Source organism: Athene noctua, chromosome 1 (assembly GCF_965140245.1).
Source record: "Athene noctua chromosome 1, bAthNoc1.hap1.1, whole genome shotgun sequence".
Taxonomy (NCBI): domain Eukaryota; kingdom Metazoa; phylum Chordata; class Aves; order Strigiformes; family Strigidae; genus Athene; species Athene noctua.
In genome coordinates this window covers 262315834-262340516 of record NC_134037.1, presented here as the reverse complement: position 1 = coordinate 262340516, position 24683 = coordinate 262315834, and the positions used below count along the sequence as shown (strand labels likewise).

Here is a 24683-nt window from a genome sequence, read left to right as displayed (position 1 = left end):
ATAAAGAATCTGTTTAATGTCATGGGAGCCGGGACAGTCCCCATCTGTAAAAATGTACAAAAATCTCTTGGGAAGTGCAGCTACATGAAAAACTTGATGCAGACCTAAATGACAACTTGTTTCTTCTGGATCTCTTGGGTAGATCCTTAAACATCTCGTCAGGAGAAGAAAATGAGGCTTGGCCAGTGGTTGGGCATACCTGCAGGCTATCTTAATGACATGGTGAAACCCTTAAGGATTCTGTTACTAAAATTTCTACAATTTTCCTCTTTTCTACCTTTTCATCTCAGGATGCTTTTAGGAACATAGATTTCCCAAATCCCCATAGGGAAGCTAAAATCATCCAAAAGTGGAGCGGGAAAGCATTTGAGCAAGATGGGGGGCCAAAGTGTCTCAAAATATCCATCGCTCGCAGGGGCTTGGGGGGGAATTTTCCCCCACCCCGTGATGGGGGAGAAGGAAAACAGGGAGAGAAACACCTTGCAGAGGGTGTGGGGGTGCCCCCCTTACCTTGTCCTCTCCCCCCAAATCCCCATCCCATGCAACAAGCTGCATCACCGGGGCCAAGAGCTTCCCCTCCCCCTGGGATGAGGGACCCGCCCCTCCCCGCCCTCCTCCTCCTCCTCCTCCTCCCCGGGGCTATATAGGGATGCGCGGTCGGTGTTTCTCCCACTCGCCGGCTGTCCCGGAGCGGGGTCCCCTTCTCCATCCCATGGCCCTGGCCGGGACCTGACACACACACACCCCCCCCCCTCGCCCCCCTCCGCAATGAAGACCATCATCGCTGCCTACTCCGGGGTGCTGCGAGGTACCGGGGTGGGGGGTAGAGGTGGGTGCCGGGAGGATGCTGCGGTGGGGGAGCAGCATCCCGACGGTCCAAGGGCTGGGATGGAGGCAGCACTCGGCTTTATTTATTATATTCCCCCTTCTTCTTTCTGCCTGCAGGAGCGGTTGTCTAAGAGGAGGAAGAAGCGGGAGGGGGGGGAAAAAAGCAATGTGCAATGGCGGGGAGGCTGGCTGCAGCTTTTCTTAGGGCTGAGGATTACAGCTCTCTGCGTAGGTTTTTCTTTTTTTTTTTTTTTTTTTTTTTTTTTTGCGAGCTTGGAGGATCGGGGCTGTTTTCCTGCAAGCTGTTGCAAAGCTCTCTGGCTTATCTAAGTGAGTCTGCACCCTGGCAAAATGTGGGGCTGTGGCACTTGCTGAGAAGGGAGCCTTTCCCCCCCCCCCCTCTCCTTGTGATGGTGGAAAGAAAGTGTAGCAGTTTAACCAGCACTGCGTGGCTGGGAAAACTCACTGGTGCAGCCTTTTGTAATAGTGTGTTCCCCACACTTGCATCAAGAGGGGAGAGAAAAATTAAAAAAAAAAACAAAAACAAAAACAAAACAAGCATTGCTATTCGTTGTTGCTTTGTAATGAGGAGTTGGGAGATTCAGTGTGAGAGCAAGGTTTTGTGGTAGGAAGCACAGTCAAGTTTGCTTTTATAACCCTCGGTGCTGGTAAGACACTTCCTCATCGAGAGGAGCAGGTTGGGTGTCGGTGGCTGATACTCATCATGGGTAGAGCTGCTGCAGAAGCTGAATTTTTCCTGCTGCAGGCTGAAACACGTAGGTTAAAGACGTTGGGAGAGACGTAGGAAATCCCAAACTGCAGGCTCCCTTGCGTGCTTGTAAAAACAGCTCTAGGGATCTTGCAGGAATAAATTCAACAAGGCTAAATAATCTGTTTGATAGAGCCTCGTACCCCTCCTGCAAGAGTGTGTTTGTCTAGAGAAAAGTCAAATAGTAGGGACTTTGCAGGAAAACGCACTTGGACATCAGTTTACCCTGTGCCTTGCGAGGGTCCTTGAGTCATAGTTCTGTGTTGCAAAAGGCTTTCTGCCCTGAAAAAGTAAACTGCTAATTCCTCCTGGGATGAAGAGACCTGTGAAATGGCTTGTTGATTAAGCAAATCATTAGCAGAGCTAAGAGGACCTGGTGAATTAACCCCTAAACTCTTGCTTTTGCCCTGTGTGCTGCCCAGTCCTGCACGTAGAGCTGCTGGTGTCCGTATCCGTCGGAAAGACGTGGCACTGGCTGGTATGGGAGATGGATCAGTTATGAACTGATTGGGGGGAAAATATCTGCAATGATTCCCATGCTCCGATCTGGTCCTTAAAGTAACTTAGGTTGCTTATACAACTGGCAGAAGACAAGTGGTATTTTGAGTGAAGTCATTTGAATTAAAGGCATGTGAACTGTTAAATTGAGAGTTAACTGCAAGCCAAGTACAGGGAATAAATCATTCAGGAGACCTATAAAATATGTAGGGTTGACCCGAGACCTCGGTGGCCACCTTGTTGGCACTGCCATGTTAATGATGGATCTAGGACACGTGCATAATTCAAAATGGAGTGTGGTTTAGGGACAGTGATTGGCCTCATCTCTAGATAATCCTGCTTAGCGATGGAAAGCTGTCTTAACTCTCCTTGGGTCAGTTTTCTTCTGAGGCACCTCGTGGGGGTCCTGCAGTGATATTTGTGCTTCCTTACTCATTTCTTCATGTGCTTCTGCCCGGGGAGATGGGAGATGTTGCCTTGGCGACTGCAGCATCCACCAACGCAACCCCTTGCCAGTTTTGTAGCCTGCCGTGGGCAATAAAGAGCAGGACCGGCTTCAAAGCCTGCCTGTTCAAACCAAAAGCCAGATGCCTGACAGAGGAGCTCAGACTCAGGCTGGGCTTTGGGGATGATGACGGGGGACCCTGCAGATCAAAGATGGGCAGCAGTGATGTGGTACAGCAGTTTATGCACAGGATCTCACATACTGCTTGATCACGTTAGACAACTCCCCCTGCTGCATGGCATATTTACAAGCCCACTAGACTTTTTTTTTTTTCTACCTCCCCGAATGTCTTTTCCAAGTATCTTGCCAGTGCAAAGGGCTCACTTTTGTGAGGTGGGAGTCTGAGTGGCCCATGCTGTCCTTTAATCTTCAGTCTTCTTGCTTGCCTGGCATCTGGCCTTGTCCCAGTGCTTGTGAATTTGGCTGAAAATCTGATCCAATCTGAAAACAAGCAAAAAAAGTTGGAGTCATCTGCCTCTATCCATCCCTGTGTGTATGTAGGGGAACTTTCCTTGGATGCCATCCCAGTATTGCAAAAATCAGAGCAGACCTCGGATCAATGCTGAGAGCTGGATGATGCTTTGAGACCCTTTGGGTAGGGGATTTGTCATCTCCTCATCTTGACCTGCCCTGCTTGGGCTGTAGGCTGTCCAGGCACATTCCTCCTTGTGTTTGACAGAGCACCGAGGCCCTGCTCCACTCTCCTGAGGAAGGATGCTAGTGTGGCCAGGGCACTCATGGGCTGTCCTTTGAAGTTATCTTTTCTAATCTTGTTTCATTTTAGAGAAGTTTGGGGTGCAGAGGATTATTTTGCTTAACTTTACCTTGGGGTTAGTCTTAAGCTGCACCTGAGCTTTGTCAGACTTAATTTCTACTGTGGGAGGGGGTGGTGGGAGGGCTGGGGGCTCCTGTTCTGTTTAGCATCACTGCTAGCTGTAGTGTGGTGTCTTCTCTTGACAAAACTGCCTGGGAGGTGGAGGACTTGCTCATGGCTGAGCCCTTCTTCCTGAGCTCCTACATTCCTCTCCGGGCCACACTGATGAGATGTAGTAAGGTGGTTCCCTTTCTCTTGTCTAAAGATATTAAGTCTTGCTGAATTAAATCTAAAACTGTTTGCTGGTCTAGGGCAGCTGGGTCTACCCTCATGATTATATCACTTTAACCCACACACAGCTGTGACTGTTGAGACTGAAGGCCAAGGTCAGTGCTGTGAGTAAATGTAGATCCAACACGAGATAAATGTCATAACAAATTTGTTTATTTGCTGTGCAGAATCCCAGCTCTTTTCTAAAGGGGCTGAAATAAATGTTGTTGTCACATGTTCCTGTTAACTATGTTGTTGACCTCCCGTCACAGGGATTCTATACGGGCAGATAATGTGGGATGACTGAGTAGTCTCCTGGGGTATGAGCAAACTCCTACACAGCTGTGTGCACAGCAGGATAACTATACCCCACACTGATAATTTATTATTCTCTAACAAATTACTCACTATCTAGTACCACCAACAACAAAGCTGGAGGTGGTGAGAGCCTGGGCTCTGCAGCGGGGGCATCTGAGTAAACCTAAAACACTGACTAACTTGTGTTGCTCGAGGGGGTTTTACAGATGTCACATTTGATGTAGCAACTTGCTGTGCAGACTCCTGCTCTTGCATGGGAGGCTGGGTCCTCACAAGTGTCCTCGTGTTGGTCTGTTTATCTAATCCAGCTTTGGAACGCCTCCAGTGTCAGCTTCTCTGCCAAATAGGTAGCACAAATTGTTCATTTGCACCTTCTGCTTTGGAGGATCTAATTTGGTTTTCCTTTGAATAAGCTGTGTGATGCAGTCTAATTCTTGTCCAAGAATTAACACGCTAATTGTTTTGAAAAGGCAGCAGATGAAGCTTGGTTTTTAACAAGCTTTCAGTGTATTTTTAACTATCTGTAACACTTGTACTTCCTCTCAGCTCATTTATGTGACTGCTTCTTAATTAAATGCTGTTGATTGGGTTTTCTGGTGCCCAAGTGTGAAGACCTGTTTACTTCTACTCCTGGGACCTTTGGTTCTGCCTCCATAAATCATGGCGTTTGAGCACTTTCTCTGACATAAACTGTGCTGGAACTGCACCAGATGCTGTCCCTAGCTGAGTCCGGGTTGCAGGCATGAGACAGATGCTTGGTCAAACCCTTCATTGGCTCCAGGATCTCCTTGGTAACATCTCCTGCATTTGATAGTTGCTGGAATTAAGTGATAAGAGTGTAGTAAGCCCATCACCAGTTGGGGGACAGCTGGCTAATGTCACTGAGCTTCCTTGGAAGGCTGCAGATGGCTGCTGTCACTGAGCAGCAACGAGGTCTCCTGGAGAAGTCACTACTCTGCTGTCTTGACAAGTAGCATCCTTGAGAGCCGTGCATGGCTTCGTGCAGGGAATAAAGACGCCAGGGCATGAGCTGCAGAGGGGCCCAGCACCTTGTCGGAGACCGGGAAAGCTGTTGCTAAGATCTCTGCTGTGCAGACATGGTTTGCTAAGGGTTGTGACCCCAAACAGTTGGGCTGTTCTGAAACAGGTGCCATGGAAAACATTCCAGGGGCTGCACTGGGTGGCCAGATCAGGATAAGCAAGAGAAGAGAGACTTCAGCAGTAGAAGATGGAGGCCCGTGTTTCTCTAGGATTCAAAACACTTCCTTGGGAAAGAGTGATGCAAATGGATACCAAAGGCTGGGGTATACAGTATTCTTCATCTCAAAAATAATCATACTGTGTCTAATGGGTCTTATTAAACTTATTAGTCTAATAAATTCCCTGGAAGTTAGAGAAATTACGTTTCCTGTGCTTAATTCTCATTCAGACTTTTAATATGTGGATGATGCTTGGTGTGGGCCCACAGATGAGCCCTTAAAAGGAAGGGTTTTAGTTAAAAAAACCTGAACCCAGGTATCAGTGTTGGATTATTCTGCTGTGGTTGAACAGATTTCTGTTTTGCCAGAGTTCTGCTCTGTGTCACCAGTAACCAGCCTGGTTCTCCACAGCACAGAGGGATCTTCTCAAAAATGCCTTGTGGCTACCACAGCAGAGGGAGAAAGGAAGCAAGGCTTGTGTGGAGGGTTGGAATACGTAAGGTGTTAAGTCTGCCATGATGCACAGCAAGCTCAGGACTGGCTGGAAATGGCTGTTTTGGCACTAAAATCTCTAATTGCCGAGCCTGCAGTTGATGCACTGGGTCCATCTGGAGCGTGCAGGTTGTTGGTGCAGAGGTAGACTCTGCCCCTTCCCACAGCCCTTTCTGTGGCCACTGGACTCCTTTTACATTCTTAACTGGGAATTAAATGTTGTTATTATTCAGCCCATGGTAACTACTGGCTTTTCTGGTGCTGGGGATCTTGATCTCTGTGAAGGATGTTTTTGCTGTCAGCAAATAACTGACCCAGGACACCACTTGTCCAAGGGCAGGTGCTCAGCTGCCTGCCCGGAGCTGTCTGCCAAACCTGTGCCTTCCCTCTGTCTGCCGGAGTTGAATGTTGTCACAAAAAGCTTAAGGTAGTTCTGGAAACAAGCTGACTTCTGCTACTCAATACGGGTCTATTTACAGGGCTAGCAATGCTGACAATTTGCTAAAGCATCTAGAAAATGCTGAAGTACAAATTCTGATCTGGAGGGATAAGCAGTTGCTCTCTTGGGGTGAAGAGGATCCAAGGCTGGAGTGTTGGGTTCATCAATCCAAAGATGTTTTGGTAGTGTAAGTGCAGGTGCTGGAAGGATGAATTACATGGGGCTGGGCTTTTATTATGGATCACAAATAATCTCTAAGACTTTTGGCGTACTTTGAGGCCAGTGACACCTCCGTTGCTAAAAGCTCCCATTTAAACTAGTATCTAGTAGTCCTCAGACCACATGAGGATGTTTTGTAAGGCAGGTTTTTGGGACAGCAAACTCCTAGAGCTACATAGAGGCTGCCTCTAGGCTGTGGCCCCTCAGCAGGAATGACAGATTTCTCTTACCCTTAGGTGACTCTTGACTTTCTAAAAAAAAAAAATGGGGTGGAGTTTTATCACACACCCCAAATTTGGGAATTTACTGCCAAATGTGAAGAGATGCAGTATGAGATTTCTGAGTTTTCCTGCTTAGGTACTCTAGTGTTGCAAATCAGTGCCTGGTGACAGTTTAACTCAACGCATTCTCCTGTCTCATCTCAAAGGGGAGAGATACTTGCTGAATTCGCTCTTAACACTGGACTATCTTGTTTTGTAAAGAGCTGACTGCAGCTCCAGCTTCCTCTAAAGCCACCTGCTTTGAAGTACATCAACCTCCCCTTCGTGCTTTCTCCAGCTCTCTTCTAGAATATCTCCAGGTAGGGCAGCTGCTTCACCAGGCAAGAGCAAGACTTCATGAGCATCATCAAGACTCATGAAGTGCTTCAGACTGGATTGGTGCTGTAGGTTTCAGTTTATTGGCAGTTGCGGTGACATGATCCATCCTTAACCAAAACTTGGTCTGCTCTGGGTAGTTAATGCCCAAGCCATTGCTAGGATTGCTCATTCAATGTAGATTAAGCTGAGCCAAGGGTCTGAGCTGGATGGGCTGGCTGCAGGATCTGCTGTGGCTCCCTGTTGATGCCCTTTACTAGCAGGAAATGCTCAGGGAGGCACGTGGCTGTCAGCGTAGGGACTGTGTGCAGACTCAACATTAAATGGCACTTCAGAGGGTCAGCAAAGAAGCTGCCAAACTAACAGAGCAGTTCTGCAGGTGCAGCTACTGTGCATGAATCCTATTGCCTGGACTGTCAGCAAGGGCAACAGTTAGCGAAGGCTGCAGAGATGCTCCATGTCTTTAAAGGATGCTTTAGTGAAACCTGCTTTGTAAAAACTGCCAAAACTATAAGATTTTCTCTGGAGAGATGTATAAGTATAGATAAGAGGTTCTTCTGCACCAAACTTCCATCTGACTAAGCACGAGCACTTGCTATGGCCTCACCACCCGTTTGGTATCATAGCTGCTTAGCACCATCACATCCCTTCTAACAACAGGTTGATCCCTGAACAGAAAAGAAAATATGTAAACGCATCTCCTGGTCTGTTCATAGGCCCACAGTTTGGTTTACATTTTAGCCAGTTACTACGGTGCTTGTGAAATAATTTAATAAAGAGAAGTGAAGGAAGAAGCACTTGGCAAGTGCTTCTTTCTTGAGGCTGTTGAGCAGATCAGCAAATGCTGCAGTGGGTGGTTCCTCAGATAGAAATCAAGTCTTTCACTTCAGTATTTTATTTAGGTCTTTCCCCACTTGAATAGCTTGGACTTCTGAGAGTGGCTTTCAACTCCTTCCTTCCTCACTTATTGCTTTGGAAACACCGTGATAGTTTTCCTTCCCCTTGGAGCCGTGGATCCCTGGGGTTGAGCTGTTGCTCAACCAGCCCTTGAGCTGAGCCGTGTAAGGCTGGAGTGCAGACCTTTCCTTGAACACGCACGTAGGAGTTCTGCAACAGGCCTGGTGAAGGGTGGATGAGCAAGAGCTCAGGCCACAGCCTCTTGTGTGCTCGCCTGTGGCTTGGGACAGCTGATTCTTGTCTTGTGGTGAACTCAAGAGTTTCCCTGTTATCAAACACCACTTTCAGGAATTGGCAGTTTGAAGAGGGGGCATGTGCTAGGACCACGTGTTAATGTTCTCTGCACTCGTATGGCTCAGTGAACAGAGGCTTGCTCAGGTGGGAGCTGGTGTCACCCATTAATCCCCTCCTGTATCCCCAAAACGGCTGGATGTTTGCAGGTGGCAGCCCTTCCCCTTCCAGGATGCTTAAACTCCATGGGAAATATTAGCCTCGAACAAACCTTGCTCTAAAAGCAAACTGCTTGAATGTTGATTTAAAGACTCCTATTGAAATGAAAAGATTATCTTCACTCAGCGTGCAAATGTAACTTCATTTCTTTTTATTTTTCTTAGGCACAGGATCGAGCATTCTTTCTGCTCTGCAGGATTTGTTTTGGCTATCTAAATCCAAATTAGAGAAACAACTCCAGATCATCTCTGTGCTGCAATGGGTTCTCACTTTCCTTATCATGGGTAAGTAACACCTTTTTGGCCTAAAACAGAGCTTTTTTTTTTTTTGCCTCAGTTCTGGAAGCACGTTAACACTTACATCAGCTTGAATTACTGGATGTGCATTGCAGCAGGACAATTCCTGGGGTGTGTGGATATTGTAACGCACACTTGGATATTTTGTCAAGAAATAACTTTACCTGGCTCTAGAGAAACACTGGAGCTCTGGCAGAACCTAGCGATGTTAGCTCCCGTCTGTGTCTACCATACAAATAGGACTGAAGCAATTGGAAATCTCTTTTTTTGGGGAATGCCCCCAGAGATGGGCACCATGTGTTTGTGTTAGACCCGTAAAATAGTGAAGACTGCTTGTCTCTGGGTAGTTGTGTTATGTGAAGCCTCAGGCTGCGCTGCTCCATCGTATTGTTAATTAAAGTGCAGAAAGACTCTGCAGTCAGTCAAGAAAGTCTCACTGTTTCTTCCCAATTCAGTTTTTGCTAAAATGGCAACATCGTTTGTGGGTGGGATCTCTGGCACCCTGGTGGGGTGTCTGGTGTAATGTGTGGAAGGTTTGTGTAGCTGTGGAAGAAACCTTCTCGGTGTGTGCCACAGAAGTCTTTGATGCTCATGAAGTCTTGCTCTTGCCTGGTGAAGCAGCTGCCCTACCTGGAGATATTCTAGAAGAGAGCTGGAGAAAGAATGAAGGGGAGGTTGATGTACTTCAAAGCAGGTAGCTTTGGAGGAAACTGTCAGCCCTACATAAGGGGTTTTTAGCTAAATCCGATTTGATAGAGGATTAATGACATCAGGTTGAGACTAAGGCTTCAGTAGAGAAGGGTCAAAAGGCAAGGGTCTCCTGAAGAAACCCAACAAACGAATGCAGGTGTAAACGAAGACCAAAACCTGATGATACAACCTTGTTTTCTTCTTTCTTGGCCCTATCCAGGTGTTGCTTGCACTTTAATCCTCATGTACATACTGTGCACAGATTGCTGGGTGATTGCTGCTCTCTATTTAGCCTGGCTGGTATTTGACTGGAATACACCAAAGAAAGGTAAATATTGCGGAATAGATTCTTGCTGTTTAGGTGTCCCTCTCCTCATATTTGGACTAAGAAGCACTTTTTTTTGCAACGGGTGACTTCCCTTCTCGGTGGAACTTGGCTGAATCACTGACCAAAGGCATCATTTGGTGAAGCATACAAATGTCAGCACTCGGCATAAGCAGTGGCTGCAGGTTTTATTCATGCTGAGAGCAATACAAGATCACGTTCCCTAATATCATGCCATCGATGGCTTTTAGCAACATATTTATTAAGCTGAGGGTCTTCCTTTAGGTCAAAGATCTACCTAAAGATTCAAGATGCTGTTGTCCTCTCTAGCTCTTGCAGGGTTCAGGTGATGGCATGGCTGCTCAGATGTGGCTCCCCTACAGAGTCAGTGTTGCTGCAAATAAAGTTTAGTTTAGAGATCACCCTGTAGGCTGCAGCTCTGAGAACCCACTACAGGAATGGCAATGAGCTTTGATGGCAGCTGCTTTTGTAGCCAGATGAGCACAGTTCTCTGTGGCTTCAAGGCCACTGGACTCATCCAGGATTTTGGCCTTTCCCAAAGGATTAATCTGAGGTTACCACTGAGCTGTTTCTAGTTTAAATTGTCCATTGCCCAGCTACAGCAGATTATCAAGTCAGATCCTATGCTGAATTTGTAGTCAGATCTTAATTAGCTGGAAGGACCCTGGAGTCCTGAGCATGGCTGGTTTCACCTGATTTTAGTGAAAGATGCAGGTGTCCCGCTTAGAGGAATGAAATAGTTTGCTGTGTCACTAGAGAAATAAAGAATCTGGAGCCTTCTAGGCTTCTTGGGCAGCCATGTGGAAAGAGCTTTAAAAACATGTTGGCTTTTTTCTGCAGGTGGAAGAAGATCCCAGTGGGTGAGAAACTGGACTATATGGAGGTACTTCAGGGATTATTTTCCAATAAGAGTAAGTAACAGTTTGTGTATTGGGACTTAACTGTTTGTTTGGAAATAACCCCTGTGGCCATGCTGTAGCTACACTCGTCTGTCTGTGACACTGAACTGTAAGCAGGAGGTGGCTGGCTTGCCATTGTTGTACTACTGCTTGGAGTAGCTGTGGTTCTAAACTCCCAAGTGTATCACCAGTGATGGTGTCACGATTTGTAGAAGCCGCTGCTTATCACCAGACTTCTTGAGGCCATCTGCCACGTAGCAGTAAGGCTCCCTCTTCATCCCTCCAAGTTCTCTTCTGTGCTGCAGCAGTCCTGTGTTGTGCCTAACCCTCCCTTTGTTCCTCTCTTGTAAATCGAGCTCTGTTTTGGTCTGTTTTCCAGTTACGCCCTAGGGCAGCAGTGTATTGGGTAGGAGTAGTGGGGAACCCTGTGTACCACAAGTCCTACTTCACAGGGAGCAGTGGAATAGGCTCTGAAGTCTAGCTGCTTCGGAGAAAGGGGGGTTTCCAGCAGTGGGAATAGCTCCAAATCTCTAGCTTGTAACTTGTTCACTGTATGATTATATATGATTATATATGATATATATTTTCCCTGCTAATTCAGGTGTGTTGTAGACAGAGGACAGGGCTGCCAGTCTGCTCTGGGGCCTGCAGAATTAGCTGAAGGACTTGGAAGGGAGCAGGGGCCAAATTCAGCTAGGAGGGAACTCGATCCTCGTTGGAAGGACACACAGCTGAAAGGACTATTATGTAAGGCTGTTGGCAAGTTTTATTCGTCCTGAGCAAAATGGAGGGACCTTGCCATGGCCTTTGACGAACCACCCTGCCCTAACATAGTCCAGCCTCAGAAGCAGTAGGGAATCCAGTTCCAGTAGGAAGCCAGAGTGGTGTAGACTGGATTCCTCCTTTGCAAAGTCACTTGAACTCTCAGGGTGCCTGAGCGTGCTGCCGGTGAACACTTGCCGCATTCTTGCTGCTATTATTATCAAGTAATTCTTGGCAAATGTAGGTCTCCATGAAAAAACACACTGCAACTGCACAGGCTGCAAGTGGCTGGTCAACCTGGGTGTCATAGCTAATGGAGAACAGATCATGTTCTAGTGCTGAGGGATGAGTTGTCCTCTAGTACCAAGTCTTCAGTACTGCACCAAACCTTGCCTTCTTGATATTGCTGAAGGCTAAAATGGGCTAGGTCCTCCAAGGGACTTGGTTCAAGAGGGTCGCCAGTAATGGGCTGGTCCCCTTGTTTCACCACTCCTTTGATGGTGTATTTAGCCCCTTTCTTCATGGAGACGCACTCTGCACCAGCCACGCAGGTCAGATCCACTGTAGATATTAGAAGTTTGCCAAACAGTTGGGTTATTCAGGTAGCTTTAGAGATGAGATCGGGGAGATAAACTGAACTGCCTCCGTTTTAGGTGAATACTTGCTAGTTCACACAGTCCATTTGCGAGATTTTTATGGCCATAATTCCTTTGTTACTGAAGGGGTGGAGTTGTGCAAGGTTTATGCAGCCCACTGCGAAATGATATGCAAATACAGCACATGAGGGCTGGCAGCTGTGGGGTAGTGTGGGGGAACAGCCGGCTGGTTGCATGGTGCTAAAAACCTGCTACAGGGATCATGGGGCTGCGAGGTGCTGGGGCTGGTGGTCTGCAATTACGGGCATGAATATAATTTCTTGTAAGGAGTGGTACCAACCGCCAGAATGGCTTGGGCTTGAACTTGCTAAGAGCATGGGAACTCCATGAATAAGCTATTTACCTGTCTTCAGTCAAGAGGGAGGCTGGTCTAGAGATGGCCACTTCTTTCAATCTGCCTGCAGAATTCCCCTTGGCTGGATCCTGAGCTGTCTGTGTAAAGGCTTAGCAGGGCTTGGTTTGTCTCCCTGGTGTGTGGTTTGTCAGGGTGGTCATCTGCTGCACCCCATCCTGTGCCACGAGCACCGCGAGGGCAGATCACAGCAGTGACAGCCTTAGCAGCGGCACTCCTAATGCTAAACTTGGCTTTGGCAAGCTCCTCAGTGGCTGTGGATCTAAAGGCCAAGGTTTCCTCGTACCGAGCTGGCGTCAGCTCAGGATGCAGGCTGGGTCTGGCCAGCCTGGAACACCACCAGGATCGACCTCTAACAAAGCTCTGTGTTAAACTTGTGGCTAGATCTGCTGCATTCTTCCACAGCTCTACCGGCTGGCATCAGGCTGGCTTTAGCAGAGCAGCTGCGTGAGAAGCAGGCTTGGCTCTGACCTGAGTCAGCAGTGCCTCCCATCCTGAAACAGGACTGTTGTACCTGTATCTGGAGATACCGGGTTGTGTTTTGTAATACCTGGTGGATTTGAGAACCAGCCTGGATCTGGCTGAATTCCTCGGCATGAGCAGAGGTTGTCCACATCCACTGGGGCTTTGTGCAGCTGCTCTGACAGGAATAAGCTATTTTAGGCCACTAGAAGCTTAAGTTTGTTTGCTGCTTAGTGACTGGCCGTGCAAAATAGTGCTTTAAGCTAAGCAGTGCGTGAACCCGCTGAGGAAGCTGCCAGTGAGCTAAATCCTGGTGTTGAACCGGCAGGTGAAGCCCAAGCTCTTGCCAGGGTGAGCGTGGTGCTGTGGGCCTGGCTGGGCTCAGCCCCACTGCTCCAGAGGCAGGCAGGGTCCTGGCAGCCCCCCCGAGCACATCCTGCTGATCTGGGGGTGTCACGGGGGGAGTGCCACAATCTAAAGGTCTTGTTTAGGGAAAGCAGTCATCCCCTGAGCATGTGAGAACAGCTACTGCTTATCTCCACAGGCAATAGCACTTCAGATAGTGAGGACTGCAGACCTTTGGCTCACCTTTATCAAGCAGTGAGCAGTTCAGATGTGAGCAGTGGGACCTTCTCCATCTCCTGCTGGGATGGGAGAGTCAGCACTGTGCCAGAGCAGGGACTGTTGCAAGACAGTGACTTTTTTGCAGTGTTTTGTCTTGCACTCTGACTTGGCTGGCTTCTTGGCAAAGCTTCTCCTTAGTTGTTGATGTAGATGACCTACAGGATGGAAATGGAGGATTTGGTTCCTGTATGTGATGGTAACACTGAGAGGCTGGAGGGGTCTTCAGGTCCTGGCCTGCATTGCTGAGAATGTAAGAGCATGTCTTCCATACTGCTGCTGGGTGCGAAGGAGCTAATTTCAATTGTTTTGTTGTTTTGCAAACTTAAATGCTCACTTGTGCTGCAGGATGAGCTCTTAATTTTTCTGCTTTCTGCATGCTTCTGTGCTGCTCAGCTTGCAGGTAGGCTGGGCACCCACCTTACCACTCATCTTCATCCTGCTCTTGGCTGGCTCCTGGTGCTGAGCAGCGGTGTCTCTGCAGTCCCCTTTCTCCACACTTGAATGTGCTACTTAATCATCCTGTTCCTACAAATAAAATTGGCAATACTGTTCTTTGGGCACATCTGGCACTCAAATACTAACACTAAGGGTTTTTTACCATGATTGCCCTGCTTTTTTGCTTCTGTAGGCAGTCTTAGATCAGTTTAAAGAAATCTGTTGTTAGAGCAGATAGATGGACCTTTACCCCCACTGAAACAGGTTTGGTCTCGGACAGCAGCTGGGAACAGGCATGTTACTTCAGCGGGGGGAAGGTCCAGCTTCAGTCCCAGCACTGTAACGGTCCAGCTGGGATGCAGCAAGGACATGCTGCCTCTGTCTCATCATGGGAGCACCGAGGCTTCACGGAACTGAGGGCTGTGTGGGACTGGCGAAGACCTTGAAGGCAAAAGGAAAAACCTGTTGGGGGCTCAGAACAGAGATGCAAAAGTGTTGTCAAATGAGTTACAGCAGTTCCTTGGGCCAACCTGGTAAGGCAGCCCAGCAGCTCAGTGTTTGCTTGCCAAGGGGAAAGGTCCAAGAAAACCAGTAGTGAGTGATCAGCCTCCTAAGGAGAGCTTCAGTCTTGCCTGAGACTAGAAATAAGTGATTACTGCACTTCAGAAATTTTGGCTTCCAAGTGAAATGTAGGGAGACCTGAAGGCTCTGCCTTTGGTGCTGGCAGGTCAGACCCTGGGCTGAGTTTATGCGTTAGCAGATCTAAGACCTGTACCGCTTGCAGATAAGGGCACCAACCTGTCTGATGCCTGGCAGTCTGTGGCTTCCCTGGCTTGACTTGGGTGGAGGAAGACATCTTCATCTTCTGTGAACTGAGAACCTATGGAGTTGTCCCTCAGCGACAGCCTGTGTGGGACAAACTGGGGAAAAGCACATATATATGAAAGCCAGGCTTTCATAGGACTGTAAATCCCTGTTGTGAGCACCTGATTCTCATTGAGTCTCCAGGGCTGCTCAGACCTTCCCCTTCTGCCTCGCCACAGGTATGCAGGCGAGTTGGTTCCCTGCATACCCTTTGCCTTGCTCCCGCACTCCTTGTGCGAGGGGTGTGGGTGAGTGTGGTGAGTACCACCAACCCTTTGCCTCCATAACAGGAGGTTTTGGAAAGCAAACACAGAGCGATCAGGCTGCTGCTTGGCCGGGGCTTGTACAAGGTATGCAAGCGATGGGCTCCAGGGTGACCCGTGTGTCGTGGCCCATTGTGGAGTGGCTGGAGCAGGGTCCTTGCTGTGGCTGGCAGTGGCAGAACAGAATGGCTTTAAGAACAGATGCATGGCTCTGCCAAGCTCAGCTCACAGATGCCTCGTGCTCCACCGAAGGACAAGCTCTCTGTTTCAGCCAGCTTCCTTTTAATGTGGCTGTGCTTGATGCAGGTGAAGGATGAGGCTTGGAGCCTGGAAACCATCACCCTGCTCTGAAAAGAGCTCTAAGGAGGGGTCTACCACTGGTCCAACTGAGCCATGTTTGTCTAGCCACCAGGCCTTCAGTCCACGCTACGACCAAGCAAGAGCTGACAGACGGAGGGGTTGCTTACCCTATAATTGCTCTTTTTGCCCTCCAGTCTTTCCTGGAGAGTGATTTCCAGTCTGTAGTCTGGGAGCCCTGTTTGTCCTAACTGGTCAAGGGACAGCCCTTTGACCCTGGGGAGTGAAAGCAAAGCCATCTACTAACTGGGCAAGAAGGGAAAGGGGAGAAAAGATGTCTTGGTGTGACACAGGCCATGGGGGTCTACAGAGCTTCCACAAGCATCTGCACACATGTCCTGGAGCCCGACGTGACCTCAGGGCTAGAGGAAAGCATGGAGAGGGGTAGTCAGCTGGCTTAACCCACTGCTGTGTCATGTCTGTATTGCAGCTGCTGTCTTAAATAGCACGAGTGCTGTAGCGTTATCTGGGGTCAGTGGTGGGAACGTGGGGAGGAGGGAATCGGATTTCTGGGCACGCCGCTTCGGGGTGTCGCAATGGCACTTCAGCTCTTAGCAGGATTCAACAAAATGGACTTGCTTACTGCCAAAGCACTTCTTGGCTAAGACAGTGGGGTACGTAATGGTGGTGTGACGTCTTGGAAATCTGCGCTTTTTCCTACAGGAGCTGACAGTGACCTTTGCCTGTACAATTTGGGGAACAGGCCGTGGTTGTTCACCACCTCATGCTGGAGGTGAAACTGGGGCTTATAGGTCCCAGTCTGAGAGCTGCTGGGTTGTTGCTGGCAGCAAAAACAGGCACCGTTGCAGCCTGAAAAAAATACTTTATCCCTACTTATGTAGGGTGATGCAGTACTCCTGTTGTATGCTTACTCAGACCATTTGTGTACTACTAACGGAGTCAAAAAAAAAAATCCTCTGGCAGTAGTGGTACCCGGACATGGGTTGTGCTGTGCATGGCCTAGACAGGTTTGGAGTGTCCGTGCTGAGCAAACAGATGAGTAAATGGTTAGGAATATTGTTAACTCTGCTCCTGGAGCATGTCCTGCAGAAATTGGAGCACTGCTGTGGTTGGCTTGAGGGGTCTTGTTGGGCCTTTGGCCAGAGCAAAACCTCTTGAAAGGAGGGATAGTTTCCACCCCTCTGCATGTTTTGCCTCTGGGATGGTGGCCAGTAGGCGTATTAAGTGGTTGGTCTTTTTTTCAGGTATTAAGCAAACTTGCTTCTGTTATGGGATATTGATTTTTTTTTTTTTTTTTTTTTTCCCCCCCCCCCCCGCCTCATACTGGGATGTGAGCCACTAATGTGCTGAGAGCAGGGCCTGGAAGGAGGCGTAGCTGTGGCTACAGAGCCATGAAGAACTTGGTTGGTTTGGGCAAGAGGCTTGGAAGAATACCTTTGAGGGGCGTAGAGAGACAAAGGGCCCAGGTTACTGCAGCCCAAGCCCAATTGCTGCTTGTCTGGCAGTCTTCTCATGGCGAAGATCAGCCTGTTTATTCTGCTCTCTCTGCTTGGGGAACTGAAGTGGCTGTTCTCACCACAGCCTCTGAAATCCAGGATAGCCCGTCCCTCAGCTCTAAGCCTGTTCTCCCTGGTGGGAAGAGAGACAAAAGCTGGGGACTTTGACTTTTTTTTTTTCTCCATTTTTAATTATTACCTGAAAACATCTGTCTTGATGTGAGGTCACTCTTTTCTTTCCTAGCTGGTTAAAACCCACAATCTGCTGACCACCAGGAATTACATTTTTGGCTACCATCCCCATGGCATCATGGGCTTGGGCGCCTTTTGCAACTTCAGCACAGAAGCCACAGGTGTCGGCCAGAAGTTCCCTGGGATCCGACCATACCTTGCTACCCTGGCTGGGAACTTCAGGATGCCCATTTTGAGGGACTACTTAATGTCTGGCGGTAAGTGCAAGCGCACTGTGTTCCTTCTCCTCATGCCCTTGCCTCTGAGCTGCCTTCCCCTCTTTCAAGTGAAAAGCTGTGGCAGAAGCTCGTGTAACCACTTCTCTCCGATAGCATCACCCAAACGTTGCTTTCATGTAGTGATCTTACTGAGTGCTGTCACGCATCTGGGTCTTATGGTGGTGACGGACGCTCTCTTGATGCAACCCTGTTTTTAGGTGCCTGCCAAGAGTAAAGAGTCTGGGCTACTGCATGGTTTCAGCTGCTTGGAAGAGCTCCTTCCCTGCATATATTCCTATAGATGGGTCACAGGGATGAGGCAGTGCTAGAAGCTTGCTGAATGACATAAATAGGTCTGTTCTAATGGATTCCCCTATTTTAATGGTGGAGGCCTTGTAGCTTATGACCAGGTGGAAGAAGCAGTGTTGACAGCCTCAAGAAACCATGTTCTTGGATGGCCTGAGCTTCTTTTTCAGAGTGAGGATGCCCGCTGGTTAGATAGATATGAGGAATTAATGTTTAAAGACCATGAACTGAAGAGTCCAGCACCCTGTTTGCTGTTCCTGGAACAAATTAATCAATAAATTACTTTAAAACAGGTATCTTCATCTAGTATTTTAGCTGAACTTGACTCATGGCTGGGGAGAGGCTAGGAATAGCTATACTTTGCTCTGACTTGCTAGGTTTGACTGTTTTCAAGATTGCTGCCTTATTTATAATTTGGTGAGGAAGAAGAAAACCAACTGGAGCCAGTGCAGAAAAGGTGTTTGTCCTGTCTAGGAAGGGAAATATTTCAAGCTGGTTTCTGTCTTCCTGCACCAGATGGAAGTTGCTGTGTGAAGTCCATAATTCCCCTAATCTTGGAATTCCACAGGACAGCAGAGCACAAGAGGTTGGGATCTGCTTTCCAGTCTGTTGTGTCTGTAAACTTAGTCCATGTGTGCCTTAAGTTTTTCATGCAGCATCAGCCTTTCTGATATTTAAATAAAGCGCTCAATCTGCTCAAGGTGACTGGTAGATAAATCTTGTGGCCAGGCAGGGTTTGTCCCTCCTTGTTTGGAGGGAAGGTGGGAGTAGACATTAGCAGCATCACTGTGGACAGGTCTGGCTTGGCTATCCCTGAGCATTACAGTTAAATCGGCGGGAAATTCTGCTTCTGCTGTACGTCAGGTTTAAGTAAGACCATAGGGGTGATCTCTTGCACAAAGTTAATTCTCTGAAAGCCATAATTTGTCTTCACTTTCCTATACTGACACTTAAGGGTGTCACTACAAAGGATTTACACTTGGGAAGTGCTGATAGATCCCTCGATCCTTTGTTTTGTGGATGAACCACTTCAAGTGAAATCCTACCGAATATTAGTGTACCAATTCCCATACTTAGCTGGTTTACAACTGACTGTTGTGTATTACAATGTTTTATAGCCTTCTAGAGATTAGAGCTACAGCAGGGATCCCCTAAGGCATGAGGAAACAGCCAGAAAATCCTCTCTACTGTGTAAATGTGCTAAAGAGCACAGTTGCCACTTGTCTGCATGTGTTGTTGCATTTTGTAGGGGGAGAAGTTCAGTGGTTAGCATTGTGAGCAGTCGCAATCTCCTCCTGCTCACAGGTGTGAAATGGCTGAACACAAATGTGTGCTGCTGTGTTACCCAGGGCTGTGTAGTCAGTGAGCCTTGGTGTGGAGAATGGGAGAAGAACGAAGGCTTCTGTCTGTCCTGCAGAGCAGCGAGCATAGCCTGAGCCTTTCAGAGGAAACATGGTCAGAGATAGAGCTGTGCTGAAAGAAATGAGTTTTTCACCTTCAAATCCAGCTGATGTGTCTTGAGGGAGGTCTGCTCCCCTGTGGTCTGGAGCTGGGATTAGGTGGTGACCTTGAAGCCCAAATACACATAAAGGCTCGCAGACTTGTCCTGTATAATTCCACAGGACTCCTTCATTCATCATTTAGGTCTTGGCTCAAGTGAGGACTACTGTGAGATGTGCAGAATCACCTTCTAAAATTAAATTGTGTAATATTGCCCTCCCTAGTGCAATGACCTCAAGTACTCCGACATGTTGTGTGGATGGGAATGTAAATAATGGCATCTCGCTTCTCCTTGGTTTATCCTGGCCAAAAATGTGAGGCGTGAGCAAGCTCTGACGGTAACGGTAGGATGAAAGCATGAGTTTCAGGATTTAGACTCTCATCCATCAAACTGACACAAGTGCTTTGCTGCCCCAGTGAGGGTAGACCAGCCTCTGCTGCAACCTGGACTTGGAGGGAGGATGCCAAAGGCAAAGGTTCTAAGCACAGAAGAAAACCCTTGCTGAATTCTTGTGTGTTAAGGGCAGCTTTTTGAGCTACTGCTGGTGGAACTTGTCTGTGACCAAGTCCAGTGCTGTCCAGGTCTGTTAACGGCTTGTTTAGTTGAGGAGCAGGTTGGCCAGTGACACGCCCAACCCTCTGTGACCACAGGGAAGCCGGACAACTCCAGTTGCCATCAAGACACAAACTCTTTGCTACAAGTACGGCAAGTGGTGTTGTCAGGGTGAGCTTAGTCTTGCAGCTTGAGCCTTGTGTCTGTTCCTGGTCATGCAGGTATATGTCCTGTGAACCGCGACAGCATAGACTACATCTTGTCCAAGAACGGCAGTGGCAACGCCATCATCATCGTGGTGGGAGGGGCAGCAGAGTCCCTGAACTGCACCCCAGGGAAGAACTCTGTGACCCTGAGACACCGGAAAGGATTTGTGAAGCTGGCTCTACGGCACGGGTAAGAGAGAAGCTCAGTGCTAGGGCAGCGCTGCTAACACAGGAAAGGTGCTCTCATCCCCCCAAGCAGCTGATGTCTTGGATGGATTCTCCCTTCTGCAGCCCTGCTGTGTGGATGTGTGCCCAGAGCACCAGAGGCAGGGGCCTGTCCTCTGACTTCTGCCCCTGAGCAGGGGACAGGGTAGGAAGGTGCCCAGGACTGAGGCAGGTGTCGGTCACCTGCATGGGGCATCCCCTGTGCAGCCCGTGATCTCCAGGGATCCCGTGTATCTGAATGGGATGTCCACCAAAAATCAGAGATGAGAATATAGGGAAGCATATTCCACGCCTGACTGGGTAGCGTTTCATGGGCCCCTTGCCAGTACAATTCTCTCGCATGCCTTAAAAATATCTACTATATCACATCGAGTTTGTCTGACTGCTGTCAGTGCTGTGTGCTGAAAACAAAGCTCTCGCAAATGTGCAGCCTCCAAGTGCCCAGGGTAGCGAGGGGATGCTGTAGTATTGACTGCAGACCAGGGATGCGGGGTCCTAACATCTTCCCGTCTTTCTAGCGCGGACTTGGTTCCTGTCTACTCCTTCGGTGAGAATGAAGTGTACGAGCAGGTGATCTTCGAGGAGGGCTCCTGGGGAAGATGGGTTCAGAAGAAGTTTCAGAAGCACATTGGCTTTGCTCCATGTATCTTTCATGGCCGTGGCCTCTTCTCCTCCAACAGCTGGGGACTGTTACCTTACTCCAAGCCCATCACTACTGTTGGTAAGGTCTTGGTGTAAACTCTCTAGGTGTGCTTCTCTAGGTAGTGGCATACTTGAGCCTATGACATACCCCGGCTCTAGCTTGGTCTTAGAGTCTGGACTATAAAACTCTCTTCTCCCTTCTGTCTAAAACCTTCTAGCACAGCTGAGGCTGAGCTGGAATAGTTTCCATGGGCCACAACACTCTGACCATGCTCTACGGCCAGCCAGTTTTGCAAGTGAGCTCTATGGAGGAAAAAAATGTTGTAGCTGCTCCCTTCTCTGGTCTTGGATGGCTCAGCCCGAAGCAGTGGGCCCCACCACACTCCTAGGACTGGTAGTGTGATGCTGTCTGTCAGCTGAATCTTAAAGTCAAGGCTAAAATTTTCCTTTAAGTCTTTCTAACCCAAAGCAGCAAGGATTTGAGGGAGAGAGAAAAAAAATGCTGCCTTTGCTTTTGCAGTGTGTACAGGGGAATGCACAGGAACTGCAGCCTTTAGTCTTGGTTCCTGTTAACCGAGGAGGGGTTTGCCACTCTGTAAACAGAAGCAGGAGGGACTTCCCAACCCCCTGGCACAGTAGAGGCTCTGCCCTGCTGGCATTTGTGTAGCTAAAATGGATCTGAGTATTGCTGCAGATGGGATGAGGGTCCTGGGGGTGGGAGAGTTTTGCTTCAGAGCCCAGCCAAACTGGGGGAACTGGGGCAAACCTGCCATAATGGCAAGCTGTGCTGTGTCGGGGTGGATGTGCTGAACTGCCTGTGGCCATGGAGGATAAATCTCCAGGCTGTACAGGAGCATGCAACCTAACGTGTGGATCTTTCCCTCTTACCATCAGTTGGGGAGCCCATCACCATCCCTAAAATCGATAATCCGTCCCAGAGGGAAGTGGACTTCTACCACAGCATATACGTGGACTCCCTGATCAAACTCTTTGACAAGTATAAGAGCAAATTTGGCCTGCCGGAGTCTGAGGTCTTGGAAGTCAACTGAGGGGACTGGCTCAGCAGCAGCTCCTTCTCTCAGAATCACCACACCTTCTCCAGGAGTCCAAGCTGTCATCGTGTACTTGAAAGCATGTGTGGGTGTATGTGTCTCTCAAAGGAAGTGTTTAAAATATTGCTAGACCACTTTTACAAATAAAAGGCTTTATTTTGGATAAATCCCGTTACAAATGTCTTTCTATCCCAAAAAGCACAACTCCCTGTTGCGTGAGGATTTGGCTGAGGGAAATGATTGCCTTTGTAATCTGCTCTAGAATGCTGTTGGATTTCCAGCAATGGATTAGAAGCATTCCTACAGCTATTGCACCCACTAGCAGAGGATTTTTTGGGAGAGCAGGATCTTTTCTGGTTTTCAGTCAAAGCAGCAGGTTGATTTGACTGGGATGGCGATATGATAGGTGTGTTGCCCAAGAGCCATGTTGAAGCATGCTTACACAGCACAAGGGTATTTCTGCTTTGGAAAAGGCCCTTCTGAAAGCACAAGCAGGCTGCTGAACCCCTCGGTGTGGCACCTGTTGCGGATGGTGTGGGAAACCAAGGGTTATGAGTCTGGACCTCAATCCGTAGTGTGGTGGATACTCTGGTGGTTGTAACTTCACCACTTGTATTTTGAATGTCAGTTTAGAAGCAGGTCTGGTCCAGGTGCTGCTTGCACAGAGGTGTGTAGCTGGAAATATGGGACTCCTTCATCGCCACAAAACTCCAAGGACAAGTTGTAGGAGGGGTGGGATGATGCAATCACGTGGCCCCGGTGTTGCAGACCCTTAGGGTCGCCTGTAGGGATAAATGCAGTGGGACTCTTCATGGAAGTGTTTTGAATCCCAAAAGCATTTGGGGAAAGCTAGGACTAACTTCTGCCCAAAGATGGCTTTTAAATATTCTGTCCAGGGAATGTAAAGGAGTAGCCTTTTCACGTGTAGGATCTAAAGTGAGTGGCTTTTTAAAGTGTTTATAAAATGTTTACGTGAACGTTAAGGCTGCTTGTGGTGAGATTTCTTCAGAGTACAACGTGTTTTATGTGTAAACCTGAAACACTGCACTACTTGCATGTCTGACTTGCCTTTTCAGTGGTTCAGTTGAGTGTATTTTTGAGCTCCAAAACGTGCCTTTTTACCATGCAAGATGATGGTCCTTCACATTCCTGGAATCTTGCCTCTAAAGACAAATGTTCATCTGTCATATTTGATAGACTATTGTATTATGGAGTATCGATTTTTGTACAAATTTCTAGAAATAAACTTGGGCAAAAATAGCGGGCTTGCTTTGGTCTCGTTGGTGTTGCAGTGGTATGTGGCTATGTTCATGTTCCAGCAATTGTTTGTGGTGTTGCAGCTGTGCCTTGGCTTTGCTGGGGAGACAACTGGTCTGTCCAAAAGCAGACCCACACTGCTCTGCATTGTCCCTGCATGGGACACCCAGGACAGGCTGAACAAATCTTTGTGGGTTTAGTGTGGGTTTTTGCCTGTTGGTGTGTAAGGAGCTAAGGCAGCCTACATCTATGGACCTCCTTTTCTGAGCAGAGAAAGTTCACGCCCTGTTGCTCCTTTCAGCAAACTACTTTGGATTTTGTTGCTGCCTAGCAGCCAAAGAGCTCGACTGCATCCCTGGTCCTCAGCTGAGGAAATTCTTCCAGCTCCTCTTAGAGCCCTCTGCCTTCTACCACTGGAGGTGCAACGTGCTCCAGCGATAGCACACGTTGCTCTAAAGTTCCTGTGGGTTCTTTCAGCAACAAGTGAGGGTTTAACGTCTTGCCTGGTGGGCTGGGGCTGGCCTATGAGCTATGGAAGTGGTCTGTCAGTGCTGGCTGACTTCTACAGGCTGGCACTGCTGCTCTTCAAAGTGAAAGCCAAACCTACTCTTTGCCCTTTCCAGGCTTGACCAAAGAGGTTTTGAAAGTCCCATTCCAGAAGAGAAACCTGCTGTGTTGTTTGCTTCCCCTTTTCCTCACCCCTGGTAGAATTGATTTGGTCCTGTTTTCTGCTCGCAAATATTAAGGCTGGGTTTCCAGTGACTGGTCTGGAAACGTGTGGCAAGAACAGCCATGAATGCTCTGCCCAAACCATTAATGACAGTTTGTCACCAGACAAGACCCTAGACACCACCCTCGGTACAAACCGGCGGAGGTCAGTTCTTGCAGAGCTTTTTCCAAGCAATGTTTTTGATTCTCGAGTCATATATTGAAGCACAGCTGCTGCTTGCAAATCCCTCTAGAGCAGAGGAGGGAGGGAGTTACTTCAAATAAGGATCTATTCCTGCAAAGGGCTGCACTAATCGCTGTCCTGTAATCGTCCATATTGCAAGGTCACATCGGCTCTGCCCAAACTCTTGCCTGTGCTGGAAGTCCTGTTAATCAAGGTCTAACGTGAGATTGCCACTGAATATTGTTCTTTTCTACCTACTTAGCACCACTCTACTAAAGAGAATTTTCACTTCCATCTCATCTTGTGCCCAAAACAAGAGCCCAGGTCTGAAAATATTCGTATTTGTTAAAGATACTGTTAACGATGTGTTTATTGACTGAAAATTTGCTGGAAAAATTGCTTGTGCCCCTGTTGCACGGTGTTTCTGCCCTTTCTGTATTTTGTGCCCCCATGAACGCAGCAATGTGGAGCCACGGGGTGGTGTGAGGGGCTGTGTCTGCCATTTTGTCGCGGCATTGCTGTCACGCCATTAACCCCTGAGCCGCAGGGCGGTGTCAGACTGTCAGACGATGGCAGCTGTCTCTGTTTCAGCCCCACACGCCATTTCCTCGGCCGGGCCTCGACGTCCCGTTGCAGTGAGGACAAAACCTGCCTGGAGCTAGAAGGGCTGCGGGTGCGTGCAGGGCAGGGCCGGGGGATGAGGGGGACGTGAGGGGCCTGAAGGCGTCAATGGCCTCCCCGCCCCTCGGTACGAGCACCGTGGCCGTCTGGGGATGTGCACATG

The 24683-nt window shown here is 48.4% G+C and overlaps 1 protein-coding gene across 2 annotated transcripts; it reads left to right on the top strand.

Moving 5' to 3' along the window:
* Positions 1 to 677: 677 nt before the first annotated feature.
* DGAT2 (diacylglycerol O-acyltransferase 2) lies at positions 678 to 23010 on the top strand. 2 transcript variants are annotated; one of them, XM_074918771.1, is made up of 8 exons: positions 678 to 808; positions 8519 to 8638; positions 9561 to 9668; positions 10527 to 10597; positions 17062 to 17266; positions 19847 to 20021; positions 20575 to 20777; positions 21593 to 23010. In XM_074918771.1, exons 1-8 carry the CDS (start codon positions 769 to 771, stop codon positions 21745 to 21747), a joined length of 1077 nt encoding a protein of 358 aa, XP_074774872.1. In that variant the 5' UTR covers positions 678 to 768; the 3' UTR covers positions 21748 to 23010. The 2 variants fall into 2 exon arrangements, with proteins under 2 accessions (XP_074774872.1, XP_074774862.1); XM_074918761.1 differs by having other exon boundaries at positions 678 to 829.
* Positions 23011 to 24683: the final 1673 nt, after the last annotated feature.

What these genes read in the sequence shown, in the direction of transcription:
- DGAT2 (XM_074918761.1), top strand. Translation starts at nt 769, where the DNA reads ATGAAGACCATCATCGCTGCCTACTCCGGGGTGCTGCGAGGTACCGGG. An exon ending in TACCGGGGTGGGGGGTAGAG is followed by an intron (nt 830 to 8,518) that starts GTGGGTGCCGGG and finishes TATTTTTCTTAG; the next exon opens with GCACAGGATCGAGCATTCTT. An exon ending in GGGATTATTTTCCAATAAGA is followed by an intron (nt 10,598 to 17,061) that starts GTAAGTAACAGT and finishes TTTCTTTCCTAG; the next exon opens with CTGGTTAAAACCCACAATCT.